General features: G+C 40.1%; 1 protein-coding gene across 1 annotated transcript in view; it reads right to left on the bottom strand.

Moving 5' to 3' along the window:
* The window catches only part of trip4 (thyroid hormone receptor interactor 4), a 63,410-nt gene that overhangs the window by 15,314 nt on the left and 25,451 nt on the right, over positions 1-22,645 (bottom strand). The window contains exon 12 of the mRNA XM_053426647.1: positions 22,437-22,539. Within this exon, the coding sequence (XP_053282622.1) occupies positions 22,437-22,539 (103 nt within the window). The remainder of the gene's footprint in view (positions 1-22,436; positions 22,540-22,645) is intronic.

Raw genomic sequence — 22,645 nt, 5'->3', positions numbered from 1 at the left:
GCTTCATTTAAGGAGCTATATGATTTCCTCTCTGACTGATTATGATTTATCTGACCGAGTGCCGAAAAAGGAAAAAGGCAACAAACCATAAAGAACAAAACAAAGGAGCCGAGTCTGACTGACACTGTATTGTTTCTGCAATTTTAGGGAGTAAAGATATTGAAATATATGCTGTTATATACGTTTAGATAGGTGGGTTGTTCGTCTTTTCTTCTGTGTGGATATTCTCTTCTGAAAATGACAACTAGCTAGGAGCTCTTTAACTAATTTATGTATTTTCACCATCTATAAAATATGGATTTTTACTAAATTATGTATATTAAATTTTTTTAAATCAGCCCAGTATGTTTTTCGGCATTGTGTTTCTGCAAAAAAGTTTTTATATCTGCAACTATCAGACATCATGTTCGTCTAATGTTATAGCTGTGATAGGCCACATGAGCCAAATTGGCTTAATTGATATATCGGCTTTAATAAGATTCTCATTATTGATTGTGCAGCACTGAGAGAGATACAGCACATATGTGAAAAACAGATATGTTAATGCCCGTAGCAAACTACTATACAGTAATAAGAGAATCTTTCTGCAGGGTGCTTTATTATATTACATCTTCACTGAGCTACCATGAGGTTCTTTGCTTCCCATCGTTCAAATATTTAAGACACTCGGTGGGTGAGCAGATCAAACCCTCTCCCTTACAAGTGTGAGACGAGACACGAGGGGATGAATTCTCAGTTCTGATAGTCAAATCCCAGACTGTTATACTTTGCCAGCCTATGTTCATGCTCTTTATCATAAAAGCCCATAGGGGGATTTAATTTGGCAAGTAGTGTTCATGTGCTGCCATCAACAAGAATCGGGGGAACGCATTTTATTTGCCTGACATTGTCTAACAGCCGCCATCATTCCTGATTAATCTGACTCTGCTCGAGGATTTATCTATCTGTGTGCTCCGTGTGGTGCAGCTCAATGGGGAGAGGAGAGCACTGCCAGGGCTTCTGCTTTCACTCCCACTGCATATAATTCTCACTACTTTGGATAAATGCCGACGTCAAATGGTGTGTGTGTGTTTTTGTGTGGATGAGTAGCAGTTCTGACAAAAAATATTAACAGCTGGGGTTTTTTAAAGAAACCTTTTTTCTCTCATGTCTCCTTTGTCTTATTCACAGGTTATTGCTAAGAGGCTTGTGCACCCATGGTTAACATTATGACCAGCAAATATCAGAGGAGTCCCGTGGGTCTGGTTAAGTAGCTCATTTAGCTCAAGGTTAAGTTAGCTCAAGGTTATGTTCGGGTCTCCACAGGCTGGCTGTCTGCAGAGTGCGAGGAGGAAAACTGCTGATGGGCCTGTCAAATGTCAGAACGTATGCTGTCTACTGACGGCTGAGAAACGCTGAGGGATGAATGTGAATTGGTGGGAAATAGTGTATGTTTGACAAATGTAAGTGTATCTAGTTCGTTCCTGTGCATGCTTGTGTGTGTGAGTATGTCGGCGAGGGGCTGAGCCTCAGCAGAGGAAGCAGTAACACGGTGCACAAGCTCCTTGGCACGCCAGAGGCCCGGTGACATTGATCCAGCAGACCTCTCTCCATCAGTCTCCCTGACACAGGTAACGGGATTGTTCATAAAAATGGAAATTGAGCCATGTTATTCTCATGCACACAGACAGACACTCAGCACACAGATGAATTCATTCAAAAAAAACAAATTGACCCACACATGGGTGTTCACAAATACTATGTGCAGCTTGACAAAGGAGCACATGCATATATACAATCCATTATTATTAAGCCCACAATATCACCCTACAATACCGGGAAATCTATAGTGTTATAGGAACATAGATGTTCACATACAAACATTTCCTCCGCCAGTGGGTTCCTCTGTTATCCCGGCGAAGGAACACATCAAACAGATGCAGAGCAAATAAACAGAGGCAGCTGGGGGAAGGGGAGGCCGGGTGAAGGAAGTAAAGCCCTTTCCTGATTAACAGTGTGCCGTCACGCGCGTTGCGATAATACTTGAAGAGGCGAACATCTCAACAGAGCGTGGCTGTGAAGGTTGGTGGGGTTGATAATTATGGCAAATATGCCACAAAATGTAATTAGTTCTCCTATATGCATCCTTTGTTAGCTTAGCAAGGTCCTGTGTCACAGGCTAATTACCCACAACCACGGTGGTCATGTGACGAACGCTCACGCCGCACAGACACCACTGGAGCCCAATCATTATTATTTTAAAAGCTGTGGCAGGCATGGGTTACACATTCATGTTTATTTAACCAGAGAGTTATTGTACTGGATGATGAGTTTCTTTGTAGGAATCATCACAACTTGGTTCGTGCTTTTAGAGCTTTGCTTCTGTTTTTACTGCTTCATCAATTCGGACAAAGTTGGAAATCATCATCTCTAAAAATAGCTTGATACTTAATCAATTTAGCTCACCCACTGTTTGTCTCCTTCAGCACTGAAGCAGGCCGAGCTGAAAGGCAGCAGATGCTATTGATTTTTCTTTTTTTTTATGTGGGGGTAGGGAGGCGCCGAGGAGGCACGTCGGGCTAATGATGGAAATGTTCAGAATGGCTCCGTGCTTTTAAGAGGGAGCCGTGTTAATGATGACTTCAGTCTGATGAGTTACAGTATGTAGTTATGCTGGACATGGTGTAACCTTCAGAGCGGAGGAGGCCCAGACACCGGGGGCTTCAGGCAGCGTCAGCGGCCACGAGTCGGATACACAAGCTGGTTTATAATTGGTACCGGATATTCCCGTCTTGTCTGTGTCTAAGCCGAGCGTGACACGGGCACTGATATTTACTTCGCAGCACTAATAAGATGCACTGTTGCCTCTGTTTGCTTTAATGTGTAAATATTGATGTAGTTTGTGAAAACAGGGGGGAATACAAGGCCAAATTCAGAAAGGGCGGTGTGGTATTTACAAAAAGCGCTTTTGTTTTTTTCTACATTTTTAAATCCAACAGCAATTTTCCCACTCAGGTGAATAATACATTTAAGACACGCGACATGACAGGAAACTGACTCATTGGGCATATTTTCTTTAGACAGATGTATATACATATGTACTGTATGTTTATTTATACATACATAGGTGGGGCTTACTGAAAAGAGACAAAGGGGCCATAAGTGGGGTTTTAGCCTACAGGTCTGCATGTAAAGTGGGTCAACTGTGCTCCCAGAGAGCCTGACTCGCTGTGAGAGGAATAAGGCAGAGCAGTTGATAATTAGCAAGAAGAGGAAGGCCTGTTGTAGGGAGCGGGGGTGCAGGAAGAGGTGGAGTACAGAGGAGTGAATGTGTGAGAGTTTAGCAGGACCAGCAGGTTTCAACCAGATCTTGTGTTTCCCTCTATGCTAACATGCATTATGCATTCCCCTGTACTGTTTCACTTCTATGTTTGTACTTGCGTGTTAGTATTCTATTTTACAAATGTACTAGACTGTAGCTCAGTACTTTAAAACTAACATTTTCAAAATTTGTCGTGCATGGTGTTGTTCTACATTTGTTTTGAAATTGTCCTATCAAATGAGGGTGTAACATTTCACAGAAAGCAAAGTGATGCAGAGTGCTTCTCGCTGATTTTGACCTTTTGAGCAGCAGCAGGGCTGTTTGATGTGAGTGCAGTCAGGGTACAAGAGAGGGAAATGGCTCGAGAGGCAATCTTTTTCATGTTTGCTGAGGCAATTCTTTTATTCTCTAAACCGAGGTCTGAGCCTTCATCTCGATTGGCTGGCTTTCAAACTCCGTTTTGGCTCAGAGTCAAAAGAAATACTGATGGCAGATGACTTACTTTTGGTTTTAAAAACATAAATCCAAGACTTAAACTAAGATGAATGATTATAATTGGTATTTTTAACAGGTTTAAGCTCCATCCACAGTTTTCAAAAGCATCACTGTTGCTACATTTACACCTGCTGTTCACTTTCCGAGCGCCCAAAAATACTGCTGGCCCCATTTAACTTGTGAAACTCACGAAAACCCAATATATTTAGAAGCCACCTGTATTCACTTCCTGATTGGTTCTTATCAGTAACGACTTGGCATGTGGTGAAGCCAAGTGCGGTTAAAACTTTGTCGTAACTCTAAAGAAAGAAATCCCCCGTTACATTTCACCATTGTCATGTCTTTTTAGTAGTATTTTCTGTAGCTACAAGCAACAAATACAGAGCAGATCTTTTGCTTCCTGTTTACATCAGCACACGCATGACCAGTGTGCATGAATTGTCACGTAAAATGTGTAGATGTGGACAGAGATCATTTTAGAAAATCCAGTAGTTTGGATGTTGGCAGCAAATACAATCTGTTCTGTTAATTATTTGTAGCCAGTGGCAGAAAGCAAAGATGGTACACAAAGGTCTAGTTTACACATTTACGTGAGCTGATGTTTTTTTTCTCTTGGAGAACTCATAGTGTGGGGCAATATCCGTTCCCAGCCATCAGTAATCAGGCTATTTCCACAGCAGAGGGAGAAAGATGCAGTCCTAATACCGCTGTAAGCAGGGGGCTCAGCTGGAGTTGATGTGTGTGCCTTTTGTGTGGGTGAGTGGGTGTGCTTGTGTGTGTGTTTGTGTGTGTGTTTGTGTGTGTGTGTGTGTGTTCTTTCCCTGAAAGCTCAGGTGCTCTCATGCGAAGTGTGAAGAGGGTTATGTGAGGCAGAGAGAGAGAAAGAGCGAGATAAAGACTTAAGAGCTCACCCGGTGAAAACTGTAGCTGCAGAGCGAGCTGAGGCACAAGGAAGAAGTCACTGATGCTTCAATCCAGACAATATACATGAGCTTATAAGAGACCACACTGCCTCGGCTCCTTCGGAGAGTCAATTCAAATGTCACATACTTCATCTTCTCCGTCCTGACAGGCTTATTTTCCTCCACTAAGGCCATACAGAGTTATTGGTTTGCTACTTTCACTGCATCACAGATTCCAACCCACCATCCGACCATTTTAGATCGTAAGTGTGTCACAGAAGAGCTGCAGCAACCGACTGATTCATTGATTAGTTAACCCAAAGAAAATGAATCAGCAGTTATTTTTGTGGGTTGATTTTAGGTTGTTGGGCAAAACAAGACATTTGACTATTACATATTTGTCTCTTAGATATAGTGAATGGGCATTTCCACTGTTTTCTAATGTTTTTAATCAACCTTAATTGTTTGCCAATTACATTGTGGTGGCAACGTTGATTTGTTTTTACTTATAAGTATATTGTATGTAAAGCACTTTGAGCTGCATTTCTTGTTTGAAAGGTGCTTAACAAATAGTTAATTGTTATTATAATCGTAATCCCTTGTTGGATTATATTGTTTATTATGGCAGCTGTACAGGACTGTACTGTTGTGGACGATTGTGGTTTTTGTTCAATGTAATCAAACACATGGTGTCTGAAGTCAATGTGAACTGTTACTGTTTTACACCAAACCAATAATCATGTGCTGTGAGTGTCTATAAACCCTTGAGTGGCTGTTACACTGCGGAAAGTAAATACTGCTAATTGTTTGTATATCAACATCTTTTCTAAGAAACAAGGTCGTTTCAATAACTGGCAGATTTATTAATAAAGTAAAATACTTAGTTGCTACTCTGGTAAAGATTATTCAGTGAATAAACGTTAATAAAAGTTCAAGTACCTACTGTGTAGTAATACTGCATTAGTTGTATCTTTACTTTTGATTAAACCAGTGCACGTGCGAAGTCTTTCATCTTTTTTTCGCACAAGTCGTTCTAAAGACTGGAAAAGACTATCTGTCATTTTCTCATTTCCCCCTCAGCCTGCGGAGGCTCCAGTACCAACCCCATGGGGAGCAGGCAATCTCATGTGAAAAGCCTTTTCAAGTGGCGCACTACCCAAACACACCAATTTCACAATGAAATCTGTGCTGGAAAACGAGGGCTAATATTAAGCTGCCAGTGACTAAGAGCTCGATGAATGCAGTAAAAGTGACGGACCTTATTACCCTTATCACTTCTGGGCTTGTGTTTTTCTCTGCAGTTGCTCAGTGTGTTGTAATAATGAAAAGGAGAGAATGTGTTTGACAGCTGGTTAACTCAGTAAGCCTGCTCAATGAACCTGACCAGAGGGTCGGACAGACTCTCGGAGTCTGCTCAGCTGTTTCAGACTGGTTATGGTTCGAATCATGCTGAGCCAAAATGCTGCTGACCTTTACACCAACTGTCTAATGTGTTCTTGGCAGCGTTTTGGAAATAACTGAGTTGTCAGGCTACTGGAAACACAACAGACTGAGCCATCACACAACAACAACAACAACAACTAAATGAATGGAGTCTTTTAAACCTGCTCTAGATATTTTTAACCAGCCTTGAAAAGTATAGAATTATATCTGACAACCACAATAAAATATAATAAATATGAAGATTTTACTTTTTTCCATTAATGAACTTCCCAGTTGTGTTTAAGGAGTGGGAAGAGACAGATTGAAAAGAGTGTGCCTGTGGGACCATGGTCTGTAGAAACAGCTGTATAACAGCTTGATGTGTAAATAAGCAACTGTTTGCTGACAAGTTTGACTGGTTGCTTATCAGCTGAAAAGGTGAAACTATAGTCAGTCCCTTACAGTTGAGAAGGACCCTGTATCACTTCATGGAAAATGAATTAAGGTTTCTCTATAAACCACAGGAGATGAAAACATCCTGGAGTTTCAACAGAGCACAATGGAGGAAAAGTGACGGAGATCAAGCTGAGCAAGTCCAAAAAAGGCTTAAAGGAGAGTTTGATCACATGCCAGTTAAACACACACAGTCGTCCCACAACACAACAACTGCGGCTAAAATAAACATACACTTGTATCCTCTTCCCCACCCCCCCGTCTGCCCCTTACTACTCCACATCTTCTAGTTCGCCCAACTCAAACAACGTACTGACTCCATCTACTTCTGTCCAACTTCTCATTTCATCTCTGGATTATACAAACAAAGAAAAAATAAACTAGGAGACAACAAAGGAAATGTGAGACGAGCTGCTCAGGTCAACTTGGAGACTATTGGAGACTTTGCTGCCTGACAAAAGGGAGCCACCACAGAGTGAAGGAATGTTTCTCAACTAACTGATCAAATTAGACATTTCACTAAACATTCAAATAAAGATTAATATAAATGTATTATATAAACACCACAGGAGGGTTCGCCAGCATTGGTTTAACTGTAACAACCATTTGTGACACGATAGAGGCGACAATACAAGAGGGACTGAAAATGTCTGCAACACGCTATTGGAAAATCACGATTCAAGGTAAAAGCAATGATTCTCAGTGTATAGTTAAGCCCACGTGAATGCAAGGCTGGCATAAAACCCTACTGTAAACAGAGTGGTTTTATGTGCTGCCCACTGAAAAAAAATCAATAACATAAATACCCCTTGTAGACATCTGAGAGCCGAAACATTCAGTATATAGCTATTGTTAGATATTTTCTCTGCCGAGCCAGAGAGCACACACACACGGCCAGCACTGCAGAGTGAGCCACTCACAATCGCTCAATAATCCATTTACTTGCCTTGACTGTAATTTCAATCACATGGGCAGTGGGGAGATAAGTGGGAATCTGCCTGCTGAAAGCTGCCCGATGATTACACCAGTTGAAATTGAGGAATGGCTCTTTGGTCCTTGTCTAAGAAACATCTGGTCCACTTCAGCGATAGGGAAAGAATAGGTGATGGCGAGGTACAGGATTGAAGTACAAAGCTCCTAACACACTCCTGAAATACTGAATCAAACCTCACACTACATCACTGGTGTCTTTCTACCCAACACATTTTGACAAGAGAAGAGGTGACGGTTTAGATTTCTTCATATTGGAAATTGTCTAGATTCTGTCTTCTTGAATAAATTGTCAGCCATTTCTGATTGAAGAAACAAGTCATCACCAATATTTACAATTTTAAAATAAAGATGAAAGGTGCTTTCTTTGTTAATTCACTTGGTAAATGTGAAAAAAAGCATTTCAAGCAGAAAAAGACATACTGCCAGAAACAGTGATTTCACACTTCATTTTAAAATTGCCACAACTTTAAACACATTCCACGAGGCTCTGATGATCTGTTTTTCCTTATTTGACAGCGCTCGTGAGATTCTACACAAGACACCATGTGTGCAGTCACTCTGCATGAGAATTGTCTATGTGCCACAGTGAGCTATATTACCATATCACCATCTTTGCAGGCAGCCTCTTTTCCCTACAAACCATTACTTGCTGCCTCGCCTCATTAGCATTGCAAATAACACCTAAAGCAAGAGCAGAGACGGCAGCAGCAGCAGAGGAAATAGGACAGAATTAACAAATAATATAAGAAGCGTGGAAGGAACGGAAGGAACAGTGTAGCAGTAAGTAGGTGGGTGACGAGGAGGAGGTGGCAACAGCAATATTACAAATCTGATTATATCTTAAACTCCACATTCTTAGATGACACCTATTTCTACCCCACTCCTCGTATTAATCCTAATTTGTGCACAGTTCCCTCTGTCTGACAGGGAAAGCTCTAGTGTTTAGTTAGAGTGCAGAAGCCTCCGACTGAGAAACAGTTTCACATTGTTTAAAAAAAAACATGTTTGAGGTAAAAACACATTTTCTTGTCAAACCATTGTCCTTGTTTCTTCACTGCTACACTAACTACTGCTACATTTCATCAAAGTTTACATCTCAGCTTTCTTGTGGCAGAAGACTTAAATGAAATAATATTTAATTTTGATCTTCATGTCATAAGTAAAAGGATTGTTGTTAGTTTAACCACCTACATGCAATAATGTGATAATTTATCCTTTGGGTTAAATCGTTACTCTGGATCTAGTTTAATAAAACATGTATATTTTCCAGAAAGCATGTGATGCATCATTCAGGAAGTAAAGACCTATTAAATTTAGTATCCTAACCAGTGCTCATATCAACCTTATCAACCTTTTAAACCAATTATTAATATAAGTGTTTTAAGTTGTAGCAATGCTGCCTCATTTAATGGTCTATGACTGCACTAATGTAATTTCGCCAGTGCAGTCATGTTGTTCCTTAGCTTCAGTCATTCTTAATGCTGTACACAGACTTGTTCAGCTTCATTGCTTAAAGCAGAACTTTGTTTAACAGCTAAGGACATTTAACTCCTGAATACTGCTCTCTACAGACTCGCCTCCAGCTTCTTTTAAGACTTCTGTATTTAAACACCGTGGCATTATCAACTTTAAAACGTCTTCGGAGAGGCGGCAGAAATGGGTTTATGTCAAAGACACGGCAGTCTGCAATAAAACCTCCACCAGGGTCAATCTCTGTAAACCTGGTTACACAGACGACTGTGTGCGGTGAGTCGGGCACAGATGAGCCGTAAGACGACCTTTATTTCAAAGTGAAAATAAACCAACCCTATGACACTGCAGCAGCTGCGTGCACACAGCGTTACGGTGACACAAACAAACACAAAGAAGTAAGACGACAGGATTGATACACCAACGTTATGTTTGTACTCTACCAACTATAGAGCTTCAGTTAATTATCTTAGCTTAGCATGACGACTGGATGGAGCTAGCCTAGCTAACAATTCCAGACTCAATAAATTAGACAATATATTCATTATTTAGCTTTAAATTCAATTTTAACTCCCATTTGTAATGCTTCCTTTTAATGTAATTTATTTTTTTATTATTTTGCCTTTTCTATTTATATATGTATTTTGTGCAATATAAATTAACTTGCCTCCATTTATAGACATTCATTTATCTGCGACAAAGCTAATTTTAAAACTGCTAATTCACTTCCTTGTTTATACAGAGAAAAGAAAAATATTACATTTCTGAATAGGCAGCTATTCCAAACATTACACTTTTACCTTCACTCCTGAATGAGCTGTACTATAGGGTAATAATGTGGAACGGAGATATGTGCACAAATCAGTGGTTAATGGTCTCTGCGTTTAGAAATGAAACGCTATAGAGAACGAGGCCAGGAGGAAGAAAAGGGCAGACCGTGTTCTAAGTGCCACTACTCATCATCTGGCAGAGTCAAGGTCAAAGCCCTGTGCGTTTCCTTGATATTTCTGTTTAGCTTTGAAAAGAAATGCCCAGAGAGCCAGCACGATGCACTGAGTTGGTTTGGCAAGCACTTCAGCTAACAGAAAGTTAAAAGTGTATTATAATACACTATGTATTACTCATCACTATCCATATCCCTTTTTGCTCAATGGATGTAAATAGTTTCCTATGAGCGTTCTCTCTGAATGAGTCTGGCGATCATGAGGTCTGCCTGGACGTGGACGCCCCCTCCCAAGGGGGGTCAGCCTTAACTTGCATGCTTTGGCAGCGTGGCTGCAGCTCTGCTCGACACACAGTGGGGGAAACACAAGGAGCCTTATAATGCGGTAATGCAATATTCATGGTGGGGTGTGAGCAGAGCAGTTAAACGCAGCAGAGTTGTGAGAGGACCTTCCAACCCTCTATCAGGGAGCAGCTGCTGCCTGGGCTCGCTCCTCTCTCCAAACCCCGTCCTCTTGCTCAGGCATTGTCTCCGTCTCTCTCTGCCCTCCCCTGGTCCCTCTCTGCTGCCTCTCACTCAACCATTAATTTTTAATCACAACTTAAATGGCTGCCTTGGCTGCGGCTGTGGGGGCAGCAAGTCAAGGGCTCTTGCCTCTGGTTACAAAGTAGGAAATAAATTTGAAGAGATCAAGCTAAACATACGGGGAGCGAGAGGGCTGACGAGGTAGAAATGTGCAGGGAGGAAGAAATATCAGCTTGCTGCTGCCATTACAGCTTAATTAGAATTTCTACTCTTTCATCTGGCGAATGCTACAGCAAATTGAGATCAAATTAAGATAAAGAATTGAAATTTTTGTGGGTTTTTTTGGAGGTCATGGGAAAGTAAGGAAGGCAGAAATGAGTGGGTGTAGATAATGAGACAGTTGCTGAGGCTGGTCAAATGGCAGCTATAGACCAACACAGAGCTTAAACAAGTAATTGACAAAGAAAATTGAACTATTGTGATCATTGATTCAAACTTTTCTAGCACCAAAGCAAAATATTCTGCATTGGGATCTATGTGCTGCTGAGACAGAAAAAACAAGCTGTCTGAGATCTTATACTGGGCTTTAGGAAAATAGGAGTAATGTTCTTTTTTTGTGGAACTATATGTACAAAAGGATAATCTGTTAATTAGGAAAAGAGCTGGAAAATGATGCCAATAATTAATCAGTAAGTAGCAGCCTTAGCAAATCCACAAAAATACTAAGAGCATTTGTAAAAACGGTGCAGTAAGAGTATATCTAAGGTTGTATTACATATTTATGAAGGACAAGGTCGCAGGGCTGTTGTCAGCGAGGTGACAGCACTCAGGTTTTCCCCCGGCATTTTTTATTTTTCCGTATTGGGGTGGTCTGACCCACTCTTGTAATGAGAACGAGAGTCACGGTCTGTTTGGAGTCCCGGGGCAACGCCGCGCAGCCGTGCGCCTGGATCACTGCTCAAGCACACGGGCCTCTACACAGCCACTGTTTGCACTGACTTCACTTGGACTGTAAAAGTCAAGCCTTGTTGACACATCTGCGCTGTCTCTCCCCGAGGCTAATGGCTATTACATCTGTCTGCTGCTTTTCAGAGGGAAGAGGAAAACTACCAGAATCAAATGCTCCTTTGAAAACAGACAGAGAGAAAACGCTGACAGCTGACAGAGAGCTGACAGCCTCCACTGAGGGGAATAAGTACTGTTGATCTTTCTCACAAGTGCAGCAAGGTGATTACATTGGTGTAGATGTGTTTTGAAATAAATGTTAATGGCCATATGAGTGGCAGTGTGTCAATGTTTACACTAATATAACAGTGTTCACAGGTCAGAGCGGATGACTCAACTGTACAGAGTGTAGTTCATGGTGCTGTTGTATTAGATTGGATTCAATTTATATAAATGAGTCCAAATAACAGAAACACCTCAAACACAACATTATACCCTTCAAGCTAGGATTTATTGCAGGGCTGTTGTTTTAGGCTGCCTTACTCTTAGGGTATTTCGCATTACAGCTGCAACAGATTATAATATTTGTACAATGTTATAAAACATTGAAAAATACTGTCAGGGTGATATAAATGTCCAGTTTTGACTGTCCAACCAAAGATATTAAAATGTATCATATTAGCCAAAGAAAAGCAGAAAATCTTTCAATTTTTTGATATTTTCCTTTAAGAAAATTACAAAACAATATATTGTATTTGTTGTAGTTGCACATTAATATAATTTATATTGATTAATTAAGTAATCAACACTGGTTCAAATGAAACAGGAAACTGTTTAAACTGGGTCAGCTTGTCAGCCAATAAAACATTTTTACATTCAATTTTTTTCTAAAGTAAGTGAGGTGATTAAGAAACATTGACGCGTCTTAAAAAGTAAAATGTCACCTCTGGTATTTTATTATTCATATTGTGCAAAAAGATCCATTATCAAACATGTTTGTTTGTTTGACTTATATGTAAAAGTAAAATAAGAATATCAGTAAATTTCTTTCGGTCTTTTTAACCCCTTTAAGTGACTCATTGATCGCGTTGTGCAGTTTAACCTGTCTGCACCCCCCCCCGCTCAATGCTGACCCAGATTGATGACAGTGACCGGCTTCGTTTAGAGACAAAGACAGAGGCAAAGAACACCGACGGCCAACGTCATTGAGGTCCAGTCTCCAAACAATGTATAAATATGAATAACACTGCGAAACCATGTGTGTCTCCATTAACACACACCGACCCTCACCAGTATAAATGAAGAATGTAAGTTTATAGCAGAAGCTGTGATGTGTTGGCTGCTTTCGGGAGAAGAGCGATTGAACATTGATGAGCTATTAGCAGCTGCTTTTAAAGATCACTTTTAAAGTGGAAATGATTGTGTTTCAAAACCTATGTTGTGAAATCCACTGATCTGAGCGCCTGGAACAGGAATCCCTCGGCTTGATACACTTTCATCCACGTTACAATTCCCAAGATGAAATCAATTCTAGTCTCAAGAGTGTAAGCCCCTCAGGCCTCATCAGAAAAACTAGGTTGTGCAACAATACATTACAGGACACAGTAGGCTTGCTACACTGCTGCATTAAAGTCCTTCACCACACAGACAGATACAAGCTATTTAAACCAGGGCCACGTAGAGGGTACGGATGTAAAATATACATTCCACATGTAAATGTTCCTAATTAATTCTTCACTTATTTAAATAGTAATTATAGCCGCGAGCAGCAAGCGTGGGTTCAAGCCCTTTTCCGCTCGACAGAAGGAAGCAGCTCAACTGGCCAACATTAAAGCTATGAGCAGGTGGCAGGCTTCACAAAACCCAGCACAGTCACTTCAGTTAGTTTCATTCTGTTTAAAAGGAGTGAGAGCGATCACACACTTTGTTTCATTATTAGGGAGCCTGCAGCATTTCAATAATTGTGTCATTTGTCCCCTCTTCGTTGGATTTGAATAAAACTCAATTGTGTTGCATGTCTCCATTGAGTTTATCTAGGAATGCTCTCATAGCACCTAGGAGTGAACAATCAATGTGACAATTCAGATTGTGGTTAAATCAGAATTCTTAGACCCAAACACGATGTGAAGATATCCAACAAAACTTTAGCAATTTAGTAATGAATTATGGCCAATTCCCCGCTAAGCCTCCAAGCTTAAGATTGGTCCAGTGATTATCTTCACACAATTAGGGAGAGATCAACCCTGTGGTTTAGGAGATGTCAAAAATGTTTTTCTTTAAAAATTAAAGAGAGGCAAGAAGGTGGTGTTAAATTTCAAGTCAATGCAACTTACAGTAAAAATGTTGGTCTTTGATACCAGCCCCACAAACACATGGGCCAAGATTCATTGGGCCAACTTTTATGTTTATAGCTCATTTAAGCCAGTTTGGCAGAAATCTTTTTTAAAAAAGGGTATAACTAATAATAGAAAAGCAACATGGATCTGCCACCTCAGGGCTTGAATCCTAATTAGATTACATGAAATAACAACTGCATCAAATATTCATGATTAATGCAGAAAGCATGTCGATTGTATAGTTAATGTGAGACCCACGAAAGCAGTGGCATGTCAAACGCTGATGGATATGGGTTTTGTTATGTTGACTGATAAAGGCACCAATGCTTGGTTAAGATAAGGGAAGACAAATCTATTGCGACAACAAAGCGCATTTTCTTTGCACAGCAATATTGAGTCCATATAGCGACACAGAAAGCCAAGAGCTTTCATTACCAAAGGCAGCTGATAAAACCTCTGAGCTCAAGTGCAGTGAACTACTACAAAGCTCTCAGGTGAAGCGTGTCTTTGTCAAGGTTACACGGTTCGAAAAATGCTATTTCATGTTATTTTCCACATCAAAATACAAATAATAACCCCGGGACATACAGTATAGTACATACTGCCAGAATTCTCTTATTGAATTAAGTGCAGTATGAAAACATGAGAATAGAGCAAAACAGGATTTATTGAGCCTGGCTTAAAATGTTATAAAGCCAAGACACACTACGGGAACTTTCTGTGCGCTGACAAAAACATTACACTTATCAGAATTTACACATCAAAGTGTGAAACTCCTTGTAGTAGTGTGTTATGGGTAATTTCAGGTGGGAAAGGCTTGCAGAGAACGTGCACACATCCTAAATCTCAACGAGGCATCGTGCAGACCTTCACACAAGCTGATTGGTTGACTCATCTCTTGTAAGGAGGCACGTTGAAAGCAGGAAAGATGAACAATGCTAGAACATTGACTGGTACCATCAGTGTAGTAATGGTTTGAGGATCCGTCTGTAGAATGAGCACATGAATCCATTTTCATGTGTTCATAGGTGGAAACATTTCTAAAAATTGCCTTTAAGCCATCATTATTTTATCATTTTTAAATTCATCCATACTCTTTTGTTATTATTTATTTATTTTTGGCTCTTAACATGTTACTCTGGGTCATTTCTCTTTAGGTTAAGTTATTTTATTGTACAACACTTTGGTCAACTCTGGTTGATTTTAATATGCTTTACAGAAACTTGACTCACGTACAAAAGAGACTGCCAAGAAAAAGACTCAGTGTCCCCTGTGCACGTTCTCTGACATGCAGAATGATGTCTAAGCCTTGACATACTTAGGTCTCATGCAGTCTTAATGTTTGTTTACTGAAAAATAATAATTTCATGACAATAAAGCCAGATACTCTCCCTCTCTTTTTTTTAAGTGAGCTTAATTTAGCAGCTCAGCAGGAGTGTTGTCACTGTATCTGTGAAGACAAGCCCATCGAGTCGAGTGAAGTTATTGCTCGGGGCTCTCTCTTGCCTCCATGGCTGTGTACTCTGGTCTCTGCTCAACAGCTCAGCTCTCTCTCCGCTCTTCTCCTCTCCCCATTAACCGGCTGACAGATCAGTAATAAACACAGCCTGTCACCTTCAAGGCCTGCCTCTCATTTACTAGAGAACACATGAAACCCTGCTCTCTCGCTCTCTCATTCCCCTCGCTCTCTCTCTCTCGCCTTCATCCACTGGGCTCATTGGAGCTGAAACCTGATTTTTGGCCCCGGCTGCCTCCGAGGCAGCAAATTCTCCTCTGCAGCCAGATAGTCCTGAAAAAGGCATGAATATTAAATGGAAAATCCATGAATAAATAACCAAAACAGGACTTCCGCCACTCTGACCTCTTTCTGTCTCCCAGTAGTAGATGACAGAGGAAGGGGGGAAACAAAGGAGAGGGGGAAAAAAATCATGGCCACCTCAGGAGAGAGGGTGGACATTTGTTAGGTAATTGTCTGTCTCTCTACTTGCAGTCCCATGGTGCTGTGATTTCACACATAAAACAAAGTGGTAATAACAAGGTAACAATGTGGCTGATGGTAAGTACAGCAAAATTCAACTCCAATATTTTTCAGTGGGAATATATTCTGTTATTTCCATATTTGCAGCAACCTGAGGGATAAAAAGCCTACGTATGGCAGCAGCACTTTAATATATGCGTGGGGATGCAAATTAAATTGAAACGAGAACTGGAAGTGAAATGTGTACGAGGGATATGATGTTGAATGCATAACAACCAAATAAATAGAATCATTTATTTGTGATGTATACTCACTAGCCCCTTGGCACGTGGCTGTTAAACTGGAACAAGTAAATATAGATTTCTTAGCCTCAAGCAATTCCCAAAAGTGTGCTTAATATGTATTGTACTGGATTTCAGTGGTCTGTATTTATTTTTTTTTTATCGAAGCACATGGAGACAAATGATAAGCTGAGCATTCAGGGGCTGCTCGTGAATATGTGTGCAGTGTGAGAGTGATGAGTGGTAAGATTGTGAAGAACAATAATCACTTAGTGTATTTACATTCTCTAGCTGCCACTTTATATTGCATTTACCATTTCAGGCTGATCTCTTGGAAACCTTCCTTAAAATTGCCTAAAGATTGGCTGGTATTTAGCTTTACATCACTTGGCTGTTTCCAAGAAAGCACTTTGCTGTTTTGTAGTTGTTATAAAAAAAATTGAGATACTGTTATGTGAAGTATGTGTGAGTTTTTAAGACAAAATAGACCACAAACTAGATTGGCACTCAGTAGAGCGCATACCATCGCCGAGGTTCAACAGTCCCCCCTTGAATTCAAAAAATGTTTGGGGGAATTCACAAAAATTTCAAGGAACACTATATCTTGCAGTGCTAAAGAAAGTGAAAAATAAATTACTCTATCCGCCCTCTTAATCGCAACTGCTCCTCAAGTTAATGGGTTTTTCCTTGACTCACACCCCCATCTTCCACAGCAATGAAAACATAACGTCCTTGGCAGAGGTAATTAGTCAGTGAAAAACAGACGTCTACATCCAGAGATGTTTCCACGAAAAAGAACAATTTATTCTAAAAATCCTAATGTCTTTGTAATACAATCAATTACACATCTGTTCTGTTAATCAGAAAATACTAAACTGAAGTCCATGCTTAATAATCTGTTGTTCAGTGTAGTAAAAATCTGAAAAAGCAAAACGTTGTCGTTTCTGGCATTGTGGAAAAAAAATGACCAATTATTGTCTGACCTCTTTATTGAAACAACATGAGTTTTTCTTGGCTGCACCGCAAACAAACCCACCGGCGGCTTCTCTGTTGTGTTTCTAGCAAAGTAAAGGACTGTTTGCTGTTGTACTGAAACAACAATGTCCTCTAGTTTGACTGTGGTAAGAAACCGTGCGACGGGTCATTTATTACCCAGCCTGCTTTTTCTTTGAGCTTTACAGTATTGTACTGAATGCATGACCGCAATTCCATTGTAACCTCTACACCCTTTATCAAACACCAGCCTCCTCCTGTTGTTAGAAAACCTCTGTTTGTGGATGGATTGATGATACAACACAAACTAAACAGAATTGGCTAACCCTATGCTCCACAGTGTACATCTACTCATGGTATTATAGTTTCCAAAAAATGAGATGATGTTGTAGGAGCAATGATTGTTTGGATAATAAAGGATCATCATAGACATTGTAAAAACAATGGCTATGTATGGAGATACATATATGAAATGTTCCAGATAGGTAACTTGGAATGGCTCATAAAGAAATAGATACATTTTGCGCCTCAGGACAGAACTATTTCGTCGACCTTGAGGCCCATTGAAATGCAGGTATCCAGTGATATTTATATCTATATGTCAATGTCTTACAAGGCAAGATATAAAACAGATCTCATCCAGACCTGCTGCTGTAGCTGAGTTTTTAATCTTGGCAATTATACCAATGACTTCCTTCACTGCATGCAGTTGGATCAAACCTCAGCCACAGAGAGCTCCTTTGTATCTGCCCGAGAGCCATTAGTGTGACTAATCTTTATAGAGAAAGATGAGCCAGTATTCATAAACTCACTCACTCTGTGAATTCATATGTATTATCACAAGAGTTAGACATTCAGCACCAAACTGAGTGAGGAGCTCGAAATGGCCGCTTATTCTTTAAAAAGACATTGGACGACTTTTGTTCTAATAATGGGTAACAAGCTCTTCTCTTCCTTCTTGTAGAGATTGATTGATAAACTTAACTCATGTGTGAATGTATTGCTCGTATTTACCTCTGACAAAATACTCATTATGAATTTTTTAGCACTCCAAGTTTGAACCATAGACTTTATACAAAGATAGATAATGTGATAGCTCCAAAAATTGAGGCCAAATCCTCTTGATCGCCCCCTGTTGGGTGGCTGCAATATAGGTCATTAACCCCGCCTCCTCCATGTTAGCAGATGGGACCAAATTAAAAAGTCAATGTATAGATAAGTTTTTCTCAAAGACAGGTTGACTGCAGGATTGATAACACAAACTGACTCGCAATTGATCGAGACCCTTAATATCATAGCAGACACCCAAACATCATTAAAAGCGCAAAATTGCAGCACCTAGATCCAGGTTAATTTGATCAGAAGTGGAGACACATCGTCAATCTTTATAAACACTCCATGGTTCGATCCCTTTTAATCTTCTCCCTGTGCCTGCGTGGGTTTAATCCAGGTACCTCAGTGTCCTCCGAAGTCCAAAGACATGCAGGTTAATGAAGGACTATAAATTACCTGCAGGTTTAAGTGCGAGTCTGAATCATTGTTTGCTTTATATGTTGACCCTACAATGTGCTGTTGACGTGTCCAGTAGGTACCTTGCATCTCACCCAGTGTCACCCCAATGCATTACTTTGACGCCTGGCAAATAATCCTAAATTGGAACAAAAGACATCAGGTGTCTTGAGAAGACCCACCCAAGCTTTGAACAGCGTTCAGACTGATCCTGAACGGTTGGACATCTTTGACTAATCCTGTGCTTTTGTCAGTTTAATGTGGGACAAGAGATTTGTGTGTGTTGATTCTTGCTTGTCAAGTACTTTTCAAACGAGGTCATGAAGATATTTGATTGATTCGTAGAACATTAATCGAGGTGTGTACTCTTCCTGCTTTGAAGCAATATGATTTTAATACTTCAGAGGTTTCATAATAGGAGGATTAAAAATAGCTCAAGAGCAAGGCTCGGTTAGCAAAAACAGGCCCAGTAAAAGAGAAGGCGTGTAACTAGAGGTCTAGCTACAAAGGCGATAGACCCACCTCACAGTGAAGTCATCATTACACTTTCAACTCATAACTGATTACAGCAGTCTGAGCTCAAATTACAGGCTCTTGTTCAGATTAAGTCAGTTCTTAGTCATACAATTATATTGTTTATGCCTCCAACTGTCAATTACAGACATCGATCCCTGCATGTTACCAGATAATGATACTTCCCACTGTGGTCAATTGTCTCCCCGACCACGGAAGAGTAAACTCTCCATGATGTTGAGAACAAGTTGTTGAGGCCTGACAAGTTACATTTATTTTATTATTTAATTTTCAACATGTTTTGAAAAGGCCCAGTAATTTTGACACTATGGAAACAAAGCTGAGAAGGTAAAACTATTCACTAAAAATAAAATAAATGTTATTATAGGGTGAAAACCGGTGTGATTTGACATTTGGTATAAAGAGATAATATACACTTCATGAAGAAAATGTCTTCGTGGTTTATGGTTTGTGTTTCATACTTCTAGCCCTGTGTGCACAGACACATCATATAGAGAATGTCAAGCTATTATAAACACGGGGGAGGAGAGGGATCGCTGTAAGGAAGTGAAAAAGAAAATTCGGGGTTATGTCAAAGAGCCAAATAGCTTTCAACACCCAGGCTGACCTTCAGCACACACACGCACATGCACACCCATATAGACACACACACACGCCCATAGACACAAATGTTCACAGGATGTAGCCATAAACCATAATGCACATCCCTTATTACAGGGAGTGAGCCTGGGCTGTGTGCCATTTTAAATGCCACAGACTCTCCCACAGGGTAATGACTGATCAACCTGAATTTGTATCTAGCAGTGCTGAACACATTATCTACAAAGCTGATTGTAAAACTGGCTGCAGAGAAAGGCAGCATCAGATTATTTGGTAATTGCCAAATGCATCCGAGAACGTCCATCAGTGTTTGGACGTTTCTCTCCTTCAAGCTTCCAGCTGCAATAAACAAAATGACTAAGCTCCCGCTAAAGCAGAACGTTTTCTAATACTGATGATCCCACAAGAAAAGGTCTGCAGCATCGTGCAGCTTTCAGCTCATTTGTTCGGCTCCTCAGTCAAGACAAATCTAAATTTACATTCATTTAGGAAAATAAAAAAATAAAAAACAGCTGCACATTTCCAACCCAAAATGTATTGAGTAAAAAAGTGGCAGGAGAAGAAAAACACAGCCTGATTGAAGAATAGGAAGACAGTATATTTAATTAATTTAGACATTCACATATACATTACGTTTGTTGTTTGTTATTTTACTGTGTTTTTAATGATAATACTATTAAGTAGTCTTGTCTTATGGTTGGCGAATGTAGCAGTTATGTAGCATTTTTATTGTACGTAATGGAGCTCAGGAAAAGTAGTTTTTGCTAAGGTAACAGCTAATGGAGAAATACATAAACAATAAAGCCAAAGTAAAATTCTAGCTATCTTATTATTTGTCAACTTTGAGCTTTGTTTCTACACCCAAGTATTAATATTAATATATTGATGTTTACCACTAACCAACGAAAAAACACGACAAATACGATAAATCCCTGGGTCTACTGAACGCAGTGGAAAAGCAGGGAACTGGACTGTTTACTTGCTCATTCTGATGAGGCATGAGATGGCCGGCCATGCCAGTGACAAGCAGATCTTGTCAATGTGAGCTGCTGTGGGAGCAAAAAAAAATACTTGTGCTTGGCTCCCTCTGAGCAGGATGAGCGGCAATGCCTTGACCCGTGAGATGCAGAGGGAATTGAGGTGGAATGGGGGGGGGGAAGTGACAAAGTGAAAGGCTGCCTGGTGAATAAGACAGGCTGGACTGGGTCGGTCAAATGGATCAGGATAACCGATCTAAACACTGCACTGATATGTGGCGCTGGCAGCATATTGTGATCAATGTACACGACACGAGAAGAGCGTTAAAGACGGGATATGTAATTACTCAACATATTGCAGATATGATGGATCATAAAAAGCCTTTTTAAGGGGAAAGGATAATAAATTCCATGCATATAGTAACTAATCTGTATATTTGTGATATTCTGAAATATATTTAAGTTATTATGATTTACGTGATTAGACATCATATCCAAAACACAGTAGTAAACACAGTACAGTGCTGTTGCAGGTTAAAATGTGAAATGTCACGGAGTAGCCAGTGTTTATTTGTGGATAGTAAAAATCCTATGTTGTCAAAATATAAACACAGGTAGCGTTTACCTGAGGGGGCATTTTGCTACTTGATTGTTTTTCAGAAATGAAATCTGCGAAATTCAGATTGTCTATTAAGAAAAATCTAACGGAAAAAGAATGAAGCTGCAGCTGCCAGTATATTAATGGTTAACCCTTTTCCACAGGCAGGTTCATCAAATCTAAAATCAAAAGCTGCTGATTCATATAACCACAAGCTACTCTCGGTTTTAATAATGTAGGAGTAGTTTTCCCTACAGCATTCTGTGCTTACGACAGCACACCTATAAAACTGTGTCAGCATATCAAGTTCAGACTTTTATTCAAGACTGTGCTTTTGACGGAATGAAATGTATAAACAATTTAAGATGACTTAAATGACTTAAATCAAACAATAGAACATTAGTAGGCTGATTGGACACTTTAGGTGTACTGTAGCAGGAAAGTGCAAGAGCGTGAAAACCTCTAGACGAAAGACTTAAACAGTATTTGATTACTGATATAGACTGTAACTATTAGTAATCGAACTTGTCATATTTTTCTAGACCTGCTCACATCCCTAAAACATGCACCTTCTTAACTGGGCCTCATTTTGACAAAGATGGAGACGGGGCCATCACATTCATTTTGGTGGAATAAAAAAGGGGCACATATCCTGCTACATTTTACTTTCAGCCTCTCCTTCTCCATCTCCATCGATCTGGAAAGATCTGTGAGAGGAACAGCTGCATAAACAATCCTCTCAAGTCTTTAGAGGGTTTTGAAATATTAACAAAAGAGCTTGCAGGTACATCCTTTTGCAGCAGCAGCAGCTATGGCAGCAGAGGGAAAAAGTGTTTGAGACCTATTATAAATCACACAATACAGCAACAACATAGCACATCCAGGCCCGGCTTGTCCCCCAGGCAACCTGACAGCAAAATACCGTCTTTACAGATGGCTCGTAGAGTGGATCTGAACATGTGTACTGTATGTGGGAGGGTGCTTTGTGTGCAATTTAGTACTTTCATTAATGAAAATGTAGTAATTAGGATCGGTGCCTTGCATTATAATTTCTTTTACATGTCTACACAAATGCGAGAGGAGAAGGCTGATGGAAAATAAATAAATAATAAAAATCCTTGGTCGGCTCGGGCTAATTTCATACACTTCACTTCCCCCGACATGAAAGAAGTAGGACTTACAGATCTTGTGCCTCCCTTTCATGGAGAATTTCACCAGCAGCTCCTGAGGGTTGGTGCAGATGAAGACGAATGGGGAGGCGGACTCCTCACAGGTAGCAGGGCACTTCAGGAGAGAGGGATGAGAAAATCGCAGTTTAGCGGTGGCCATATTGTGCACAGAAAATGTGAAATATAACACAAAAAAAACACACATAATGCCCTGCATCCCA

Source organism: Pleuronectes platessa, chromosome 1 (genome assembly GCF_947347685.1).
Source record: "Pleuronectes platessa chromosome 1, fPlePla1.1, whole genome shotgun sequence".
Lineage (NCBI taxonomy): Eukaryota > Metazoa > Chordata > Actinopteri > Pleuronectiformes > Pleuronectidae > Pleuronectes > Pleuronectes platessa.
This window is presented reverse-complemented; position numbering and strand designations above follow the sequence as displayed.